Source organism: Myotis daubentonii, chromosome 15 (assembly GCF_963259705.1).
Source record: "Myotis daubentonii chromosome 15, mMyoDau2.1, whole genome shotgun sequence".
Taxonomy (NCBI): domain Eukaryota; kingdom Metazoa; phylum Chordata; class Mammalia; order Chiroptera; family Vespertilionidae; genus Myotis; species Myotis daubentonii.
The window spans coordinates 19770845-19789172 of NC_081854.1; the positions used below are offsets into that span (position 1 = coordinate 19770845).

At 51.3% G+C, this 18328-nt stretch overlaps 2 protein-coding genes across 9 annotated transcripts; one reads left to right on the plus strand and one right to left on the minus strand.

Annotated features, from left to right (window-relative positions):
• Positions 1–1413: 1413 nt before the first annotated feature.
• On the minus strand, positions 1414–11219 carry SNRPA (small nuclear ribonucleoprotein polypeptide A). Of its 2 annotated transcripts, XM_059666497.1 has the most exons (7): positions 11084–11219; positions 10534–10628; positions 8428–8600; positions 6788–6967; positions 4819–4992; positions 4018–4106; positions 1414–1779 (listed from the first exon to the last, which is right to left on the minus strand). In XM_059666497.1, the coding sequence occupies exons 2-7, from the start codon at positions 10604–10606 to the stop codon at positions 1620–1622; spliced, it is 849 nt and encodes a 282-aa protein (XP_059522480.1). In that variant the 5' UTR covers positions 10607–10628; positions 11084–11219; the 3' UTR covers positions 1414–1619. The 2 variants fall into 2 exon arrangements, with proteins under 2 accessions (XP_059522480.1, XP_059522481.1); XM_059666498.1 differs by lacking the exon at positions 10534–10628.
• Positions 10883–17819, plus strand: ACTMAP (actin maturation protease). 7 transcript variants are annotated; one of them, XM_059666493.1, is made up of 8 exons: positions 10902–11014; positions 11649–11744; positions 11941–12495; positions 13959–14027; positions 14533–14657; positions 14989–15118; positions 15208–15278; positions 16079–17819. In XM_059666493.1, exons 3-8 carry the CDS (start codon positions 12200–12202, stop codon positions 16399–16401), a joined length of 1014 nt encoding a protein of 337 aa, XP_059522476.1. In that variant the 5' UTR covers positions 10902–11014; positions 11649–11744; positions 11941–12199; the 3' UTR covers positions 16402–17819. The 7 variants fall into 7 exon arrangements, with proteins under 7 accessions (XP_059522474.1, XP_059522476.1, XP_059522479.1 ...); XM_059666490.1 differs by lacking the exon at positions 10902–11014 and adding an exon at positions 11084–11218; XM_059666491.1 differs by lacking the exon at positions 11649–11744 and having other exon boundaries at positions 10883–11014.
• The last annotated feature ends 509 nt before the right edge of the window (positions 17820–18328 follow it).

Genomic DNA, 18328 nt, shown 5'->3' on the forward strand with positions numbered 1-18328 from the left:
AGCCTATGTCCTACTGCCCTTGTTTCTGTGTTCATTTTGTGCTTCTGTCAAATAATCTTATTTTTCCATCTATATAGTATGAGAAAGGGTCTGAAGCAATATTTTTTTTTGAGTCAATATAAAATTCTCCAGATTAGGTGTGTAACAGACAGTTAAGGGAGATCCTCCATTCCATCCTTCCTTATCCGTACCTTCAGCTGCAAACATGACTGTCTAGCCAGAGACTACATTTCCCAGACTCCCCTGCAACTAGGGCACTGAAGAGGAATTTGAGTCTTCTGGCTGGCAACAGCTGGTCAGCAAGGGAGGTCAGTTGTTTGTGCCAGCATCTGGTCGGTAGCTTCCCATGTATGTTCAAGTCCGTCTGGGCCTCCTGTTAGCAGCAGTGGCATCTTCCTGAATTCTAGACTGAAGCTCCATCAGGGGTTACACACTTGACTCAAGTGTCTCAAACCCAGACTGCCATTCCTACTATCCTTCCAATGATTTCATGAGCACCTAATTAATTACAGTGGGGCCTTGACTTACGAGTGTCCCGACTAACGAGTTTTTTGAGATACGAGCCGTCTCTCGGCTGATTTTTTGCTTTGAGTTGCGCGCTAAAATTCGGGTTACGAGCCAGCTTCAAATACCCCACAGCTAGTTGGCGCAGCGAACGTCACAGTGAACGCCACGACATCAGCCCAGCATCACGTGTCTCACTCGTTCACTTTTTGATTTGACATACAAGTAATTTGAGTTACGAGCTCCGTCACAGAACAAATTAAACTCGTAAGTCAAGGCCCCACTGTACCTTCTTTCTTCCTGAAGTACCCAGGGTGGGACTGTTGCTGTAACAGAAGGCACTTTGTGAAGATTAGAAACAGGCAAAGAAAAACGTCTTCCTTGCCCTGACCAGTTTGGCTCAGTGGGTAGAGCATCGGCCTGTGGTCCGAAGAGTCCTAGGTTTGATTCTGGTCAAGGGCATGTACCTTGGTTGCGGGCACATCCCCCGTAGGGGGTGTGCAGGAGGCAGCTGATCAATGTTTCTCTCTCATGGATGTTTCTAACTCTCTATCCCTCTCCCTTCCTTTCTGTAAAAAAATCAATAAAATATATTTAAAAAAGGAAAAACGTCTTCCTTAGCGCTCTATCATGTTAGAAAATTAACGTTCTACAAAGTAAATGGGTGCCATTAAAGGTGACATCCTTGTGCAGTATAGAACCTGTCCAACTGTACATGGCAGCCTGGGTTTCAATTTCCTGCACTGAATGCTGAGGCAACATAAAAGGTGATGCCATCTCAGACAGTATTATTACATACTCTGCTTCCCCAAAGGTGCAGATGAGGTCCAAAAATTCAGGCTACTCTGATATACAGAAAAGGGAACCATAGAGGACAAGAAAATAAAAACAACAAATTGTTGTAGAAAATCAAACATAAAAAACACTTTAATTCCAGCCTAACAGCGCCAGGTGCAATGTCTGGGGACAGACTCTGGGTACAATGCTGTGTGACCACTCACTCACACACGTGGCTCCAAGAAGGCCCCCGAGGGGGACTTACCTTCAGGGGGCCGAGCCAAGGGGAAGAGGGAAGGCCCCCAAACGGGGACAAGGGCAAGCATGGGGAAAAGACGCTACTTCTTGGCAAAGGAGATCTTCATGGCGTTGTTCTGGGTGATCTTAAAGCCCTGCAGGGCATCACGAGCAGCCCCTGCCTGAACCTCATTGTCAAACTCCACAAAGGCGATGTCGTGCCGCCCTGGGACCAGCCGAACCTCCTTGAAGCCAGGGAACCTGAGAGAAGAGAATAGATCTCAGGGATCTAGAATCAGCACTTCCCCTTAACATTTTGGCATCTGGTGGGCAGAGGCCGGGATGTTGCTAAACATCCTACAATACAGAGGATGGCCACAATAACAAAGAATTACCCATCCTTAAATGTATATAATGCTAAGTTAAAAAACCCTAATATACTTAAGTGCACACATTATGAACATACCATTTAATGAGGAATTTTAACATAAATTCCTACACAACCATATCCTAGATCAAGCCACCAAACACGGGCCTCCCCATTACTTCTTTCTCTCATAACCAACCTATCTTCGCTCCAGAAATAACCACTCCCCTGACCTTCAGGATCTGCTGTTTCTTTCATTTCCCTCTTCTCATTCCCTACTTCCTTCCCCATTAGGCAACCATCCTCATGTTGACTGGGTATCCTTTTACCCATCAGTATTCTTATAAAATATGTTTTGTTCTATGGACATGGTAAACATGTGGCATTGTTTTATCCAGTTTCTCAAAATCTCCTCTCAGCACTATTTTAAAGAACCATGCCTGCAGCACTCTGTTCCTTCTAATGCTACACAGACACCATGGTGAGCATCACCTTTGACTTCCCCTTTTGCGCAGGCTAATTCCCCACCATGACCCCTGTGAGGAATGTACCATCTATACTCCTTGGGACTCATGTTAAGAATTTCTTGCCCTAGCAGGTTTGGCTCTGTGGATAGAGCGTCGCCTGAGGACTGAAGGGTCCTGGGTTTGATTCCAGTTAAGGGCACATGTCTGGGTTATGGGCTCAATCCCCAGTAGGGGGTGTGCAGGAGGCAACCGATCAATGATTCTCTCTCATCATTGATGTTTCTTTTTCTCTCTCCCTTTCTCTCTGAAATCAATAAAAATAAATTAAAAAATTAAAAAAAAAAAGAATTTCTTTAGGGACCTGGCTGGTGCGCTCAATGGTTCGAACATCAGCCCATGGACTGAAGGATTTCGGGTTTGCATCCCGGTCAAGAGCAAGTACCTAGGTTGCAGGTTTGAACCTCAGCCTGGTCAGGGCGTATGGGGAAGTCAACTAATCAATGTGTCTCTCCCATTAGTGTTTCTCTCTCTCCCCCATCTCCTCTACCTTCTACTATTTCTTAAAAAAAAAAAAAAAAAAAAAAATTAATGGGAAAAATATCCTTAGGTAAGGATTAAAAAAAATTTCTTGAAGGCCTTTCTGGCAGTGACAACCTCCCCATAACATGGCTTTTGTTAAATATCTCCTCCATCCCTCTCCAGAAGAGATGCAGAAACACCAGAAGTGCCTGGTGCAGAGCCCAGTTCTTATTTTATGGATGTGAATGCCCAGATGCTGTAAAAGCACCACTGTCTTTAGCCAGACAGTAGTTTTGTGTGCTGGCTGTTCAACTGTGCTGTCAACATATAGGAGGAAAAGCAAGGCTGACAGAGGAGGCTTCTCCAAAAGAGCACGGCACTAAAAGCACCTAAATCAGCCCTGGCCAGTGTGGTTCAATTGCTTAGGCATCTCCCCGTGCACTGAAAGGTTGCTGGTTCAATTCCAGGTCAGGGCACACGCCCAGGTTTCAGACTGGATCCCCACTGGGGGTTGTGCAGGAGGCAGCTGATTGTTATTCCACTCTCACATCAATATTTCTCTCTCCCTTTCCCTTCCCCTCTCTCTAAAATTCAATAAAAAACATTTGTTTAAATAATAGAAATAAATAAATAAAAGCATCTAAATCAAGATGAGAGGGGAACCACTCCAATAAACACATTTTGGATGAAGACACACCCCTTAACTTCACTAAGCAGTGAACGATTACCCTGCACAATGGTCAGAGTCTACAAGCCATCAGCAAGGCACGAGGTTCAAACCTCCCCACCTCCTACACTTGCTGGCATACTGATTTTTGCAAGTCTGGCCAGTGTTCAATGAGGTCTTTTTCACATGTACCTTGAATCCTACAGACTAGAAAGCTGAGGCACAGAGCCCCTCCACCCCCACGAAGGTGGAGGACAGCACACACACTCTGGCCACTGCTGACCCTAAGCCTCACCATCACCACACCCCATGGGCTGTGGGCCTGACCTCAGCCTCCTCTTTTTCCATGTCCAGTCCGTCCCACCTGCAAAGCCTAAGCAGACACAGGACTCTGCTAGCAGAATTCTGAGGCCTGTCCCCATGGTGCCACTTTCTGGCCATCACCCTCTGGCCCCTGCCCAACCACAGGCCCCACTTACTGGTTGAAAAGCATGGACAGCATGAGCTCATTGGTCTCCTCTGGCAGGTTGGTGAGGAACAAGATGTGATTTGGTGGGTTTTCTGAAAGCTACAGGGAAGAGACGGGAGCCCGTGAGTCTAATGGGGGGTCTGCTGACTTCTGCTCTCCACCCCCACCCTGCTTGAATCCTTTCTCTGCTTCGCACCCTCTAGACCAGTGGTTCTCAACCTTCCCAATGCCGCGACCCTTTAATACAGTTCCCCATGTTGTGGTGACCCCCAACCATAACATTATTTTCATTGCTACTTCACAACTGTAATTTTGCTACTGTTATGAATCGTAATGTAAATATCTGATATGCAGAATGTATTTTCACTGTTACAAATTGAACATAATTAAAGCATAGTGATTAATCACAAAAACAATATGTAATTATATATGTGTTTTCCAATGGTCTTAGGCGACCCCTGTAAAAGGATCGTTCGACCCCCAAAGGGGTCGCGACCCACAAGTTGAGAACCACTGCTCTAGACTGTGAGCCACAAGAAAGCACTGCTATATCCAGAGCAGGTGCTTGTCATCAGATCACTGAGCGTGAATCACTGAGCATGAATCCAGGTGCTAGTCACTGCTCCAGCCTCACCCGGACCTTCCAAAGCTCCTCCAACAAATACGCCAATCCCTTGCTGCTCCAGAACCTCGCGCTCATCCCCCAACAGCACCTCCTCAGGGAGGCTTACCCAGACCACCCACATATAACAGCGCCCCTTCGGTTCCCACGTTCTATTTATATGAGACCCCAGGAGAACTAGACACTTACAGGCTGAGCTGGTGGCATCTGCCCTGGCATAAGCTGCTGTGGGGGCATGGCCCCCGGTGGTATCTGGCCAGGTGCGAGGCCTGGAGGTGGGATCATGCCAGGGGGCGGCATGTACGGAGGCTGGCCTGGCATGTGGTGCATGATGCGGGGTGCCTGAGTCATCGGCGGCATGCCCTGTGGAGAGGGAGGGCTGGACTGAGTGGGTGGCTGACGGGGAAGAAACTTGCTTTCAGTGTCATTAGGAAGCGCAGTGAAGAAAAGGTTGTTAGAGGAAATCCAGGTGTAAGACACAGGGAGAAAAGCCCAGACTTAGGAAGAGGTAAAAAAGGCAAAGGATACCAAGAGAAACAAACGGAGCAAAACAGACCCAGTGTCAATGGGGATGTCAAATAAGAAAGTTAAAAGAAATTTTTTTAACATAAAAAAAAAAAAGTCAGTGCAACCTATCTTTGCCTATAGATATACGCATGGAAAAAATAAACAGGAAAAAATTCAAAGTATTAACAATAGTTAACTAAAAAGTGGAAATAAACACTATAATGAGAACACTATAGTTTCACGTCTAAGCATAAACTTTAAAGAAAAAAACAAAGAAATAGATCCAGAGTCCTACAGAGAAAAAAGAAACAATGGAAGGCAGAGATGGTCAAGGCAGATACAGAAAGTGAGAAGGGTGGCAGCGAGGGGAAGAAAGCAGACAGCAGATGACACAACACATGCACTGAGGGGACAGGGCTGCGGGAGCGGGAATCACACCCTGACAGTGAAAGATGGACAGAAAGCTGGACACAGAAGAGGGGACAGGTAAGTGGGGAAGCTGGACAGTAACCCAAACACCATTCCTGATGCCATCAGTGCACGCAGGACAAATACAGCACGAACCACCAGGAAAGCTCACATGGAGACTTGGAGACCTACTACAGTGGACGCAATTCATCCATCTTTTTCTTTCATACTATGTGCTTCTGTATCCTGTTTAGAAAACAGGATGCTTCTAATTTTCATGCCTCACCAAGGTCATGAAGGCGTTTTCCTGTTTTCTTCCAAAACCTTTGTTTCAGCTGTCACGTTCAGGTATATGATTCGTCTCAAATTAACTTATATCTAGTTGCAGTAATTTTTTCCCTTACAGATATCCAATGGGTCCAGCATCATTTACTGGGGAAAAAATCCCTTCCCCACTGGACTGCAGCATTAGCTTCATATGTTGAGTAACCACATGTGTGGATCTGTGTCTGCCCTCTGCTCTGCCCCACGGGTCCGTCTTCCAATACCACACCATCTTGACCACTGCAGCAGGCTCCCCAGCTTTATTCTTCTCGCCTATCTTGCTTTGCCTTCCCACAGACCTTGAGAAAGAGGCTGTCAGTGTCCCCAAAAATTCCTATTGGGGTCCTGATTGGAATTGTTGACTTTTAGATTAATCTGGGAAGAAGTGACATCTTCAAAGCAGGGAGCTTCTCCAGCTATCTACTGAGACCGTCTCCAATTTCTCTCAGCAGTGTTCTGTAGTGTAGTGTGTGTGCACACCTTTTGTTGGATTGACCCCTAAGAGCTATTTTTTGGTTTGAAGTCTACTTGTGTGTGGCTAGCATATAGAAATAAAACTTATTTTTTCCACATTGACTTTACACCTGGCAACCTTGCTACACTAAACCCACTTATTAAACAATCCCAACTGTTGTTTAGTAACTTCCTCTAGATTTACTACAGAGAACATCAAGGTCAAGGAGAGAGAAACCAAGAGCCTGGGACACAAAGAAAGAAAGATGCTAAGGAAGAGTCTGGCAAGCAGCGACAGATATTTCTGAAGTGGAAACACCTTCATCTACAGACAGGCACGCAACCTACATAAGGAAATGGAAGGGGGGTAGTGTCTGAATCCCCACGTGGAGACCCCTCCCCTACTCCTCCCCAAGTCAGGCTTCATAGCAGAGAAAGGCATCGTGGTGAAGGGGTCCTAGCTTACCGGGACAGGTCCTGGGACAGCCCCCACTACAGGGGCGGCTGCCCCGCCCTGCACGGCCTTCTTTGCAGCTGGTGTCTCCTGGCTCTTGGGCTTCCTCTTCTCCCGCTTACGGTCACGCTCCACGAATGTGCCCTTCATCTTGGCAATGATATCCGAGTCGGTCTTGGCATACTGGATACGCTGCCAACAGAGAGCCAAAGGGTTAAGAGAGTGGACTTTGGAGTCAATTGCGTGGGTGCAAAAGTAGACCCTACCAGAACCTGAGTAAAGAACATTAAAGAAATTACTGGGCCCAGCCGGCATGGCTCAGTGGTTGAGCGTTGACCTATGAACTAGGACAGTGATGGCGAACCTATGACACGCGTGTCAGAGGTGACACGCGAACTCACTTTTTTTGGTTGATTTTTCTTTGTTAAATGGCATTTAAATATATAAAATAAATATCAAAAATATAAGTCTTTGTTTTACTATGGTTGCAAATATCAAAAAATTTCTATATGTGACACGGCACCAGAGTTAAGCTAGGGTTTTTCAAAATGCTGACACATCGAGCTCAAAAGGTTCGCCATCACTGAACTAGGAGGTCATGGTTCAATTCCCGGTCAGGGCATATGCTTGGGCTTCGGGCTCGATACCCAGGCTTCTCTGCTGCCCCAGCCGACACTCTCCCACATGACCCGCTTCCCCCACTGAGGTCACCTGCCTGGGACCTGCAGGCACTGACACATGCTGTCCCCTCCCCAAGGAAAATGGCTCAGGGAGGCACATTCTAACCAAGTCAAACTGAAAAATCTATTAAGGAACAAGGAAAATGGCCCAATGAACCAAAGACCAAAGATGTCTGCCAGCAATCTGGCAGAAAGTGCAGCTCATGCCACTCCTTACCTCCCAGACTGCAGCCTCCTTGGTCATTCACTTGATCTTGTGAACATCTGCAATCCAGCCACCTTTCTCTCATCCCACCTGCCTGGGAGTCTGACCCAGCCTCTCCTTCACACCGGACCCTGAATTCTCTCCTCCAAGCCACTCTATCCAAGAGCCACAGGCATCTCCCGGCCTAAACCTTTCCATGGCTCTGCGGCACCCCAGGAGTCACTTCCAATTTCAGGACAAACTTTGGTCATGCTCTGCAGGCTATGCCCTCCCCACACCGCCTGCCTTCACTCCAGCCAAATGAACTTGACTCACTTCCTCAAATACATATGCTCTTGGTTATCTCTGGGCCTTAGTCCTCATGGTCCCTCTGCCTAACATTCTTTTTCCCTCCCCCGCCCCCCCCAACACTTCTTCAAGTCTCACCTCATCAAGAAGGCCTTCCCTGAACCCCCAGCCTGGTTGAGGTGCCTCTCCTAAGCTTGTCTAGCTCTGCACACAACCCCCATTACAGCCGACTCCTGAGTTCTCACCATCTGTTGACAAACTTGTCTCTCTCACAGCACTGTGAGTCCGAGAGGGCAGGGTTCCCTTAGGTATTGTGTGACCCAAACCCTAGTACAGTGAACAGTAAATGTGAGAACAGCAAGAGAAACTCCTGTCCTTAAGGGACTGGAATACAGGTGCCAGGAGATCCAGGCCCATCCAGTCTCCTCTAGCACCTCACACACAAGTGCGCACATACCCTCCATACCCACAGTGCTCACCATGGGCTTGTCGTAGAAGGGGAAACCCTGCATGGAACGCAGGGCGTTGGTGGCGCTGCTGACCTCCTTAAAGATGACAAAGGCTTGGCCCCTCATCTTCAGGCTCCGTGACACCAGGATATCCAGGATCTGGCCAAACTGGGAGAAGATAGCATACAGGGACTTCTTCAGCTCTACAGTGGGGGGAAGAAAGATCCATGGGTGACTAGAGGCCTTGGTACCATGCCTGGGTCTTAGGCTCCTGTTTTCAGTGGAAAGTGCAGCCCAGAAGGGAAACATCAGCCAACAAAGAATGCCCAGAATACCATGAGTCAGCAATCCCACAAAAGCCAGCAGTAGGGGGCATGCAGGAGGCAGTAGATCAATGACTCTCTCCCATCATTGATGTTTCTATCTCTCTCTCCCTTTCCCTTCCTCTCTGAAATCAATAAAAATATAATTTTTTTAAAAAAAGCACTGTATGGAGGCTTAGCTAATTTAATCCCTGAAACATCAATGCAAAGAAGCTATTGTGATTTTGCCCAGTTCTTAAATATAGAAAATATTTAAGAGGTTCAATAAAGGTGATAACTTGAAGAAAATGAAAAGGTATGTCTGATGTCAAGAATTGGGTTTGGCCCTGGCCAGTTTGACTCAGTGAATAGAGCGTCAACCTGCGGACTGAAGGGTCCCAGGTTTGATTTTGGTCAAGGGTACATGCCTGGGTTGCAGGCTCGATCCCCAACAGGGGGTGTGCAGGAGGCAACTGATCAATGACTCTCTCTTTCCTCTCCCTCCCTCTCTGAAACCAATAAAAATATACTTAAGCCCTAGCTGGTTTGGCTCAGTGGGCAGAGCTTCGGCCTGCGGACTGAAGGGTCCCAGGTTCGATTCCAGTGAAGGAAGGGCATATGCCTGGGTTGCGAGCTCGATCCCCCGTAGGGGGTGTGCAGGAGGGACCGATCAATTGTTCTCTCTCATCATTGATGTTTCTCTCTTCCTCTCTGAAATCAATAAAAACATCTTTTTAAAAAATAATAATAATCGGGTGTGCCCTGGTTGGTATGGCTCAGTTGGTTGGAGCATCATCCATTACACCAAAAGGTAAGAGGTTCGATTCAGATCAGGGCACATATGGAAGGCAACTAACTGATGTTTCACTCTTACATCGGTGTTTCTCTCTCTCAAATCAATGAACATGTCCTCGAAGATTACAAAAGAAAAGAATCAAGTTCTTAAGCAAAATTCCACAGTGGTGACACATCAACTATTTTTCTTTACTGTGTGACCCTGGGCAAGTCACATCACCCCTGAGTCTCAGTTTCCTGATCTGAGAAATGGGAACAATAACTACTTCCTGTAGAGTTGTTGTGAAAATTAAATATAATTAAGACGTGTATCAGCACCTGGTATAGAGTGTTATACATCATCATTCATTTCATTTTGAAATGAAACATTGTCACTGTGGGCTGTTCATTAAAAACACGACACTGACTAAGCCAGCCCCAGTTCTTTTTTTTTTTTAATATATTTTATTGATTTTTTACAGAGAGGAAGGGAAAGAGATAGAGAGTTAGAAACATCGATGAGAGAGAAACATCGATGAGAGAGAAACATCGATCAGCTGCCTCCTGCACATCTCCTACTGGGGATGTGCCCGCAACCCAGGTACATGCCCTTGACCTGAATCGAACCTGGGACCTTTCAGTCCGCAGGCCGACGCTCTATCCACTGAGACAAACCGGTTTTGGCAACCAGCCCCAGTTCTTGCTCTCATGTAGCTCACAGGCCAGTGGAGAGACAGCGCCCTAACAGCCCAGAACTATCAGGGCTTGGGATGTGGGAGGAGGCAAGGCCTATGGAAATCTGGCATCTGAGGGGAAAGAAGATGGGGAAGGCCTTCCGGGGAAGGGGGCCTTTAAGGATGAGCTACAGTGACCAGGTTAATGGGCAGAAGGGAAGATGAGCTAGGGGAGTGTTAAAGCAAGAGGAAGCAGCATGTGCAAAGACGGAGGAGTTAACTAGTATTTCGCCTGAAAGAGATGGCTGCAGAAGTAGATCCTGGGGATGAAAGAGGGGCCGGCGCGTGCGAGACAGCCTGGAGTCTGGTCTCCTTCGAGAACTCACCATCCTTCTTGATCTTCTCATTGAGGTTGTTTATATAAATAGTATGGTTGGGTCGGGTCTCGGGAACTGCCATGGAGGGAGGTGCCGCGGTAGGGCTGAAAGAAGGAAAAAGGTAACCTCAACCCCGGGTCTCTCAAAATCCTTTGACCGAGGCGGGCTTAACAGTCTCCCGGGATTTTCCTTCCAGGAAGATGTCAGGTGAGCCGGGGAGGAGGGAAGCCAGGAGCACAGTTTGGGAAACAAAGCGAATGCAGGACACCACTTCTCCCGCGTGGTGAGGGGAAATGTCGAGGTTTACTCCGAGTCCCAGGATGCTCCGCGCGACTTAATAGACTGAGCGTACTAAGCGGTGATTCCCATTGGCCTACGCGCTCACAGGGCGGCCCAAGAAAAAGAACCCGGATGTAAGCGCCGGTTAAAGGAGGGGCGATTTTGTGGTGCCTTGGCCACGCGCAGCAGGAAAATAGTTTCTCCACACGAGGTAAGGGAAGAAACGGACACCAAGCGCTCCGCCCGCCCGCAGAGGACGCCTGCGCCCGCCTTTACTTACCAATGGCGCTACAGGTCCGCTAGTGGCTGCTTCTGCGCTTCTGAATGCCCAGCGCGAAGCTTTCTTTCCTGGCTCCGCCTTTATCGTGCTGCAAGCCAATCCCCGCGCGGAAATTTGGTAGCTTGACCAATCAGAGTAAGTCTCGCCCGACTTTGCCAATCAAATCTCGGGACAGATCTCGACAATCTCGACCCAAAATTTGCCAATCAAAAGGGCACTTGAGGTTCCCGCCTCAGGAGAAAAACTCCGCCATTCCCCGCAAGCCTTCAGGCCAATCAGTGAAGAGTGCGTTTCTGGCCAATAGGGTCGCGGCTCGCGCGGCGGTCTCTTCGGAGGCGTCCTCTGGAAGCCCCACCTCTCCCCTGCGGGCCTGCGCTCTGTCACGTGGTCGCTAAAGGGGCGGGGACCCACGCAAGACCTACCCGTCCGACGGGCAAGGCTGTGGGCGGCGGCCGCCATTTTGGGGAAGGGAAGTTCGCTGTACTTTCTGACTCCATTCCCGATCCCACTGGGATCGCGGCTCCTGACGGCCTCCGAGCTCTGAGCCTTCCCTATCGCACCACAGGCTTTTCCTGTTGTGTTCTGACTCCAAGACCTTCTCCACAACTAGGCCATTTTTCCTGCCTGGTGTCCTTCTGACCTCTTGACCTCTGACTCAAAGGTCAGCTCCAAGGTTCCAAACTCGGGCCTGGGATGTGAGGGGGGACTGAGCCTAAATTCTTACCTGGCCTTTAGCCTTGGGCCTCTAAATCCCACCCTTTAGGTGCCTCACCCCAGGTCTTCACATCCCAAAACGGACCCAAGTTTCCAAACCTAGCAACGAGTAATAAATTAACTACTACATCTCCCTCTTTCAGCCTCGCAACCCAACTGCATTCCACAGATCTGGTTCCGAATCAGAGGACCCGCCCTGTTACCCCAGAGCTCGGGATTGGAGTCAGTCCCAATCCCGCTCCCGTGGTCCCAGATTTAGCTCGGGTTCTCTCCACCCCGTTGCGCAGCCTCCCGCTGCCGGGCCTCCGTCCGAAAGCCGTCCACCTCTCCGTCCCCGAGCCCGGCCCGTTTTGAAGGGTCATTCTCTCCCCCATCCTCCCAGCCCATGCCACGGCCTCCGAAATGACTTCGTGCTCTTCCCCGCGGGGGTCCCCAGTCCCTCCTCCATCCCCGGCCCCCGTCACCCCACCTCCGCCCCTGCCCCCACGCCCCCCCGACTTCGCCTTCCCACCCTCTCCCTCGAGTCTCCAGGCGCCCGCGCCCCCGCCGCCGCCGCCGCCCCCTGCCCCGGGGGCCGCGCCCCCGCACGTCTTCGGCCTGGAGAGGAGCCGGCTTCTGACGGAGGCCTGGGAGCGCGCCGGCCCGGCCCCCGCGGGCAGAGAGGACGTGAGGCGGCTCCTGAAGCTGCGCAAGGACCGGTAGGCCCGCCCCACGCGCCGGTCTCACCCAACACCTGCCCCCCGAGGGCTCCCTCTCTCCCGGGGTTCCCCTGTCCTGGGGTCAAACAGCCCGACTCGTCGGCCCCTGCTGACGGCCCGCCTGGTGGGGGCCTCAGCCGCGAAGGAGGAGCTGCCCTCACGGCACAGTCCTGCGGACCCTCCCTCCACCGGGTGGACCCGGGCGGCCGGGGACCGACGAGGGCGCCCGGGGGAGTGCCCGCCAGGCCGGGCGTCGGGGCTGCGGGGAGGGCCCGGGCCGGCGCCGTCGGGGTGCGGGGCGGGCAGCTTGCGCGGGGCCCCGTCGGACACGAAGGGTGTGGGGCTTCACCGGCGGCAGGGCCGGCATGGAGGGCCGTGCGGGGGGAGGACGGACTGTCCTGTGGTCCTGGGAGCCGGAGGGCTTCGCGCCGGGGGAGGTGGAGAGACGGAGCTCGGCGGGAGGAGGCGGGCGCCGGGACCTGAGCGGGGGAGGGCCTCGCTGGGCGGCGGGGCCTCACTGGGCGGCTGAGGGAAGAAGGAGAAGTGACGGGTCCAGATTCGTTAAGAGCCCAGCGTTCTGGGCAAGTTGATCATCTGCCCTAAATGCCCACCATAGTGAGAGGTTCAATGCAGATGAAAACACCCGTCATCACGTGCCTAGCAAATGCCCAGCATTGTGTTTTTAAATACGTATTTAATCCTCCCAGCAAGTCCAGGAGGTAGGAACTATTATCCCATTTTCCAGATGGAGCCACTGATGCTCATCGCAGTGAGGTCAGCCGCAGGAGCGGGGAAGAGCCCAGGGCGCCAGGCTTTAACCAGAGCTGCTGTCCCTGCCATCAGGGCACTCCCACCACCCAGCCTTGCCCTTTCACTGGCCTTAAGATAGCAATCAAGCACCTGCATCTCCCCGCCCTGCTGTGGAGGGGGAAGAATTGATGGGCATCACCACCACTCTGACCTCCCAGAGGGTGGGGCTGGTAGACCTGCAGGGCTGGTTATCAAGGTGATCTCTGGGCCTGGAGCATGCTACCTGTTTTAGCCCAGGCTAACTGATTTAAGGAATTCTTACCTTATTTAACAGCCTGAGAAACAGGTTTGAGGAGGGAAAAGTCACCAAGTTTGGGTATAGAGACACTCCTCGAAAAATTTTCTCCAATAAATCACTGGCTCCTAGTTGCAAAACGTGTGCACACCTGCTCTTTGCCCTTCAGTAACTAAGAGAAGGAACAGGGAGCAGTAGTTGGGAGGGTCATTCCCACTGAGCCGATGAAGAAACAGGCTGGGCAGGGAAAGTGCCCTGTCAGGGGCGAAGGAGGTCAGGGACCGAGCCAGGGGTAGCCAGGAGCCGTGCTCGGCCTCGGGACTGCTGGGCCTCTGTTCCTCCCCTTCACTTCCTGCAGCCAGACCTCAGGGGACTCTAGGAGCTGGCTCCCGGGTGACCTGTGCTTGCTCTGATTCAGTTTCAGAAGTGACTTGCAGTGGATCCTCTTCTGTGCAGACCTGCCCTCCCTCATCCAAGAAGGCCCTCAGTATGTAGCTTGATCTGGAACCTCAACCCCTTGCCAGCCGTGTGTCCCAAGCCTCTGCCTTTGCTGCACTTAACGAGGATTGACCCGGGAGGGTGGGAAGAGTGGGTTCATTTCATCTCGGCAGCCCGGGGAGAATGAGGCGAGGGGAAGGAGATGGGGAACTTTCCAGGGCAGGGTCCTGGGCACATGCACAGTAAACAGAGTTGGAACCAGTGAACGAGTGAGTGAATAAATGCACCTGGTCCATTATTTCTAACTCTACTTTGGCAACTACTCATCCTGGAAACCCAGGTGACATCTCCCCCCACCCTCCCTTCCCCTCATCTTCAGTACTTGCTCAGCCTCTCTGCCATGAAAGAGTATCAGGTCTTCCTACCTGGCCGTGGAGAGAGGAGGGGAACTCCCCCAGGCAGCCATCCTGTTCCCCACACTCCAGCTTCCAGGGCAGAGGGGGGCCAGTAAAGACCTGACTTAGGGATTGAGGGGCTGGGTCTGTCTCTTCTAGGTGTGGGCTGGTGGCCCTGTGGATGGCAGGCACTGTCTTGGTACCCCCCAGCGGCATTCCCTTGGAGAGACTCGTGCAGATGGCCGTGGAGAGAGGCTACACGGCCCAGGGAGAGATGTTCTCTGGTGAGTTGGGTGCAGAAGGGTCACAAGTCTGGCCTTCTTCACCAGGAACGGACTGGAGAGGCTGGGTGAGACACTGCCAGGTGTGTGGGAGGCCCGTCTTCCATTCTTCAGGCCAGTCCCCCCCATCCAGTGTTACAAGGTAGACTCTGGAGCAAGGCTGTCTGGGTTCCCAGCCCAACTCTGCCACTTCCTACTATGTAGCCCTGGACCTTACCCTCTCTCTGCTTTTCATGGTCACAGTAAGGATTAGAGGCATCGATCCCCAGGGAACCCTTGACATGGTGAGAAGCACACAGTGATCCCTTGTTCTGTGTGTGCTCTGTCCCTGCAGTGGCCAACATGGGCAGGCTGGCTGAGGAGGCACTGGGCTGCCAAGTTGAGCTGCTCCGTGGGGGCCTGGGTGGTGCCAACAGAGGCCGTGTGCTGCAGCACCTTGTCTCCGGACATCCCTTGCTCATCCCGTATCCCAGGACAGGAAGGGAACAGGGTGGGGTGGAGAAGTGTGGGCCCTGGAGCCACATCACAGCTTTGGCCTTAACCCCAGCATCAGCTACGATGAAGACTTCAACCATGAACCATGTCGGAGGAAGGGCTACAAGGCCCACTGGGCAGTGAGCACAGGTGGGTCCCCTCTCCTGTGTCCCTGTACTCTCACCCTGGATCTCCCCAGCTCCCCCATCACCCCCCCTCACATTCTCACCCTGGCACTGGCACCTCCCCGGTACTCTTCAAGACAGGACCTGGCAGGCAGCAGGTACCTCGGTGTCTGCCAACTGGGGTTCCTAAAAACAAGCTCAGTGTGCAGACTTTTGGATCAAACATTCTGGACCCCAGGCCCAGTCCTGCCACTTCCAGCTCTGACTCTGGGCTTCCATGTGCCAATCTAGAAATTGAAGTAACAGTAGTACCCACCTCATAGGGCTGCCTCGTTGGCAGAGCATGGGAAACCCTAAGAACGGTGGTGCCTGGCACGTTGCACATCTCAGTAGGCATTAGCTGTGACTAGCATTGTCCTCATTCCACCGGCCTGGACAAAAGGATGGATTTGTGTCCATCAGGTGGCCTGGATCAAGTCTCTGCTCAGCCCCCTCCTGGCTCTGGCCTGAGAGCTCCATTCCCAGCGTCTCCCACCTGGACAGTGGGAGACGGCTGGGTGACGATGTTTGCTCTGTTTAATGTCTCCTCTCCACCTCCGAGTGCTGACAGGCTGTAGGAGGCAGGACTTAAAATGCCTGAAGCTTTGGAGCCAGACACACTGGCTCCAAGTCTCAGCCCAGCTGTGTGCCCGATGGCCCCCCTGACTTCTCTGTAGTGTTGGGGACTCGGCAGCACCTTCCCTGGAAGGCTGTGGAGGAAAACACAGTGAGCCCCAGCTCATCAAGGTTCAGCACCCCCCTGACAGCCTCCCCCTCTCCTTGCAGGGGTCCTATTGGGTGTACAGGGTGTGCCAAGCCCCGGCTATGCTGAAGACCCTGAGCTTCCAGGCCTGTTTCACCCAGTGCCCAGCATGCCCCACCAACTACCATCCCTGCCAGAGGAAGGCTCGCTGGGAGCAGTCTACCTTCTTTCCAAGCAGGGCAAGAGTTGGCACTACCAGCTGTGGGACTATGACCAAGTCCAGGATAGCAACCTACAGCTGACGGACTTCTCACCCTCTAGGGCCGCTGATGGCCGGGTGTATGTGGTTCCTGCTGGTGGGGTACGAGCTGGCCTCTGTGGCCAGGCCCTGCTCCTCAGACCATAGGACTCCAGCCCCTAGCCTGCTGCTGCCCTAAACTGGGGGTGATAGGGCCCAGACCCCAGCTTTTCCCTTTGTGTAACCACCCCAGGGTTTGGGCAGGATCTCTTGAGGACCTTCAGCCAGAGGTCCTTTTTGCAGGTCCCCCCAACCCCCCATTCCATTCTTAAGCCTGGGCATCCTCCCAGCTCCTCCATCCCCAAGCCCATCCCCTCAGTATTGAGCAGCTACTGTGTGGGCTGGGGTTAGAGCCAGAAGCAGGACAGACAAGTTCCCTCTTCCAGGGGAGAGACTGACAATAGCTCAGACCCTGTGTCCTGTCCACCCCACCTGAATGTTGCATCCATTCGTTTCACATTGGTGGTCACCCTCTTTTGAACCATCGACATCTCTCTGGACAGCTGCAAGAGCTTCACTGGGCTCCCTGCTGCCACCCAGAATCTTCATGTGGGGTCAGGGCTGAGGGAGCCCCCAAAAAGCAAACTACTTCTCCTCCAGAGAAACTTCTAGCAGCTTCTTGTTCCTCACAGAATAGGAATTAAACTCCCAGCCCCAGCTCACCTCTCCTTATCCCAGGCTGTTCTTCCTCACACTTCCTGCCACCAGCCACACTGACCTCTCAGGTCCCTGGTGCAACCCCACTGCAGCCCTCTGCTGACCGGAACTCAACTTCCCTGTGTGGGAGAGGAAGATACTTTCCCCTCAAGGTTCCTTCATCTCTTCTAATGAGGTTACATGAGACAGGTTAACAAGAAAGTAACCAAATTTAATACGTACACATGGCAACCCCACATACATGAGAGATACCAAGTGTGAACAAAAGGGGCCACATGCTAACCTGACAAACTCTAGGAAGGCCTGCATGGCCGTCTTGCAAACTCAGAGACCTAAAGTAACCACAAGGATGGCCTGAAATTAAACTTTAACTAAGAGCAATTATGGTAGGAAGCTATGTCCTAGGCAGGTATCTTCACTGACAAGGTCAACTTTTACTTTAACAGCCTATCTGTCTTTTTGCATCTATGATAACATATCCTTGAAATGTCAGAGTAACTTGTAACTTCCCTTTTTCCCGGACCCCTCAGGCCACAACCAAATGCCCAGGGTGCCAGGACAGGAGACCATACTTCCTTCATTGTTACTGTTATCATGTTGACGGTTAACTATCCTGCACCCACCTAAGTATGTGTCTATCATTTTACTTTTTATCCAATCCCAGAGGCTTCCCTGCTTTGCTTTCTCCCGCCTCTCTAATCTATCACCAATGGATTTCATGTAACCCACCTACATCCCCTCCTTTGACTGCAATGCATAAAAATAGATGAAAAACCGCTATTCCCTGGAGCATTATCCCAATCTGTTGAAATTCTGCTTCCCAGCAATTGTCTACAGGTTGGCTCAAATAAACTCACACAAATTCTTTACAGGTTTGAATGTTTTTACCTTAAGACAAGACAGGGAAAATGAGGTATATATGTCATTCTGAGCTAAGGATAATCATGGGGCTTCAGAGGGAGTAAGGTCATTGCAGGATGATGAGAGCAGATGTTCAGCAATTGGAAGTTTACCCTGCCCTATAGATAGGTCAGAAAAGGTTATCTCAGTCTTTATGGGCAAGACCTTGAATTCAAATTCTTCTAGGTAGTAAAGGGTGGGTGGGGCAGAGGCTTCATTGAGCTTCTGGTGTCTTGGTTGCCCTAGCTCACAACAACCCACATACCACAGAGGCACATCTTGGGGTGATTTGGTCTGAACCCCTACACCATCTTGGCTCATTATCACTTCCTCAAGGAAGGTTCCCTCAGTCAGGGCTAAGCCCCTCCCCACCTCTGTTCTCCTTTAAAAACAAATGTTTCTAAGAGCAGTTAAATGTGCCAACCCTTTTACCTGTGTTAACTCATTAAATCCTCCAGTCCTATAAGGAAGGCACTAG

What these genes read in the sequence shown, in the direction of transcription:
- SNRPA (XM_059666497.1), bottom strand. Translation starts at nt 10,606, where the DNA reads ATGGCAGTTCCCGAGACCCGACCCAACCATACTATTTATATAAACAAC. An exon ending in CTGTCCCAGGACCTGTCCCG is followed by an intron (nt 4,993 to 6,787) that starts GTAAGCTAGGAC and finishes CCCTCTCCACAG; the next exon opens with GGCATGCCGCCGATGACTCA. An exon ending in AGATGCCACCAGCTCAGCCT is followed by an intron (nt 4,107 to 4,818) that starts GTAAGTGTCTAG and finishes TCTTCCCTGTAG; the next exon opens with CTTTCAGAAAACCCACCAAA.
- ACTMAP (XM_059666491.1), top strand. Translation starts at nt 12,200, where the DNA reads ATGACTTCGTGCTCTTCCCCGCGGGGGTCCCCAGTCCCTCCTCCATCC. An exon ending in GGACATCCCTTGCTCATCCC is followed by an intron (nt 15,119 to 15,207) that starts GTATCCCAGGAC and finishes CCCCAGCATCAG; the next exon opens with CTACGATGAAGACTTCAACC. An exon ending in CCACTGGGCAGTGAGCACAG is followed by an intron (nt 15,279 to 16,078) that starts GTGGGTCCCCTC and finishes CTCTCCTTGCAG; the next exon opens with GGGTCCTATTGGGTGTACAG.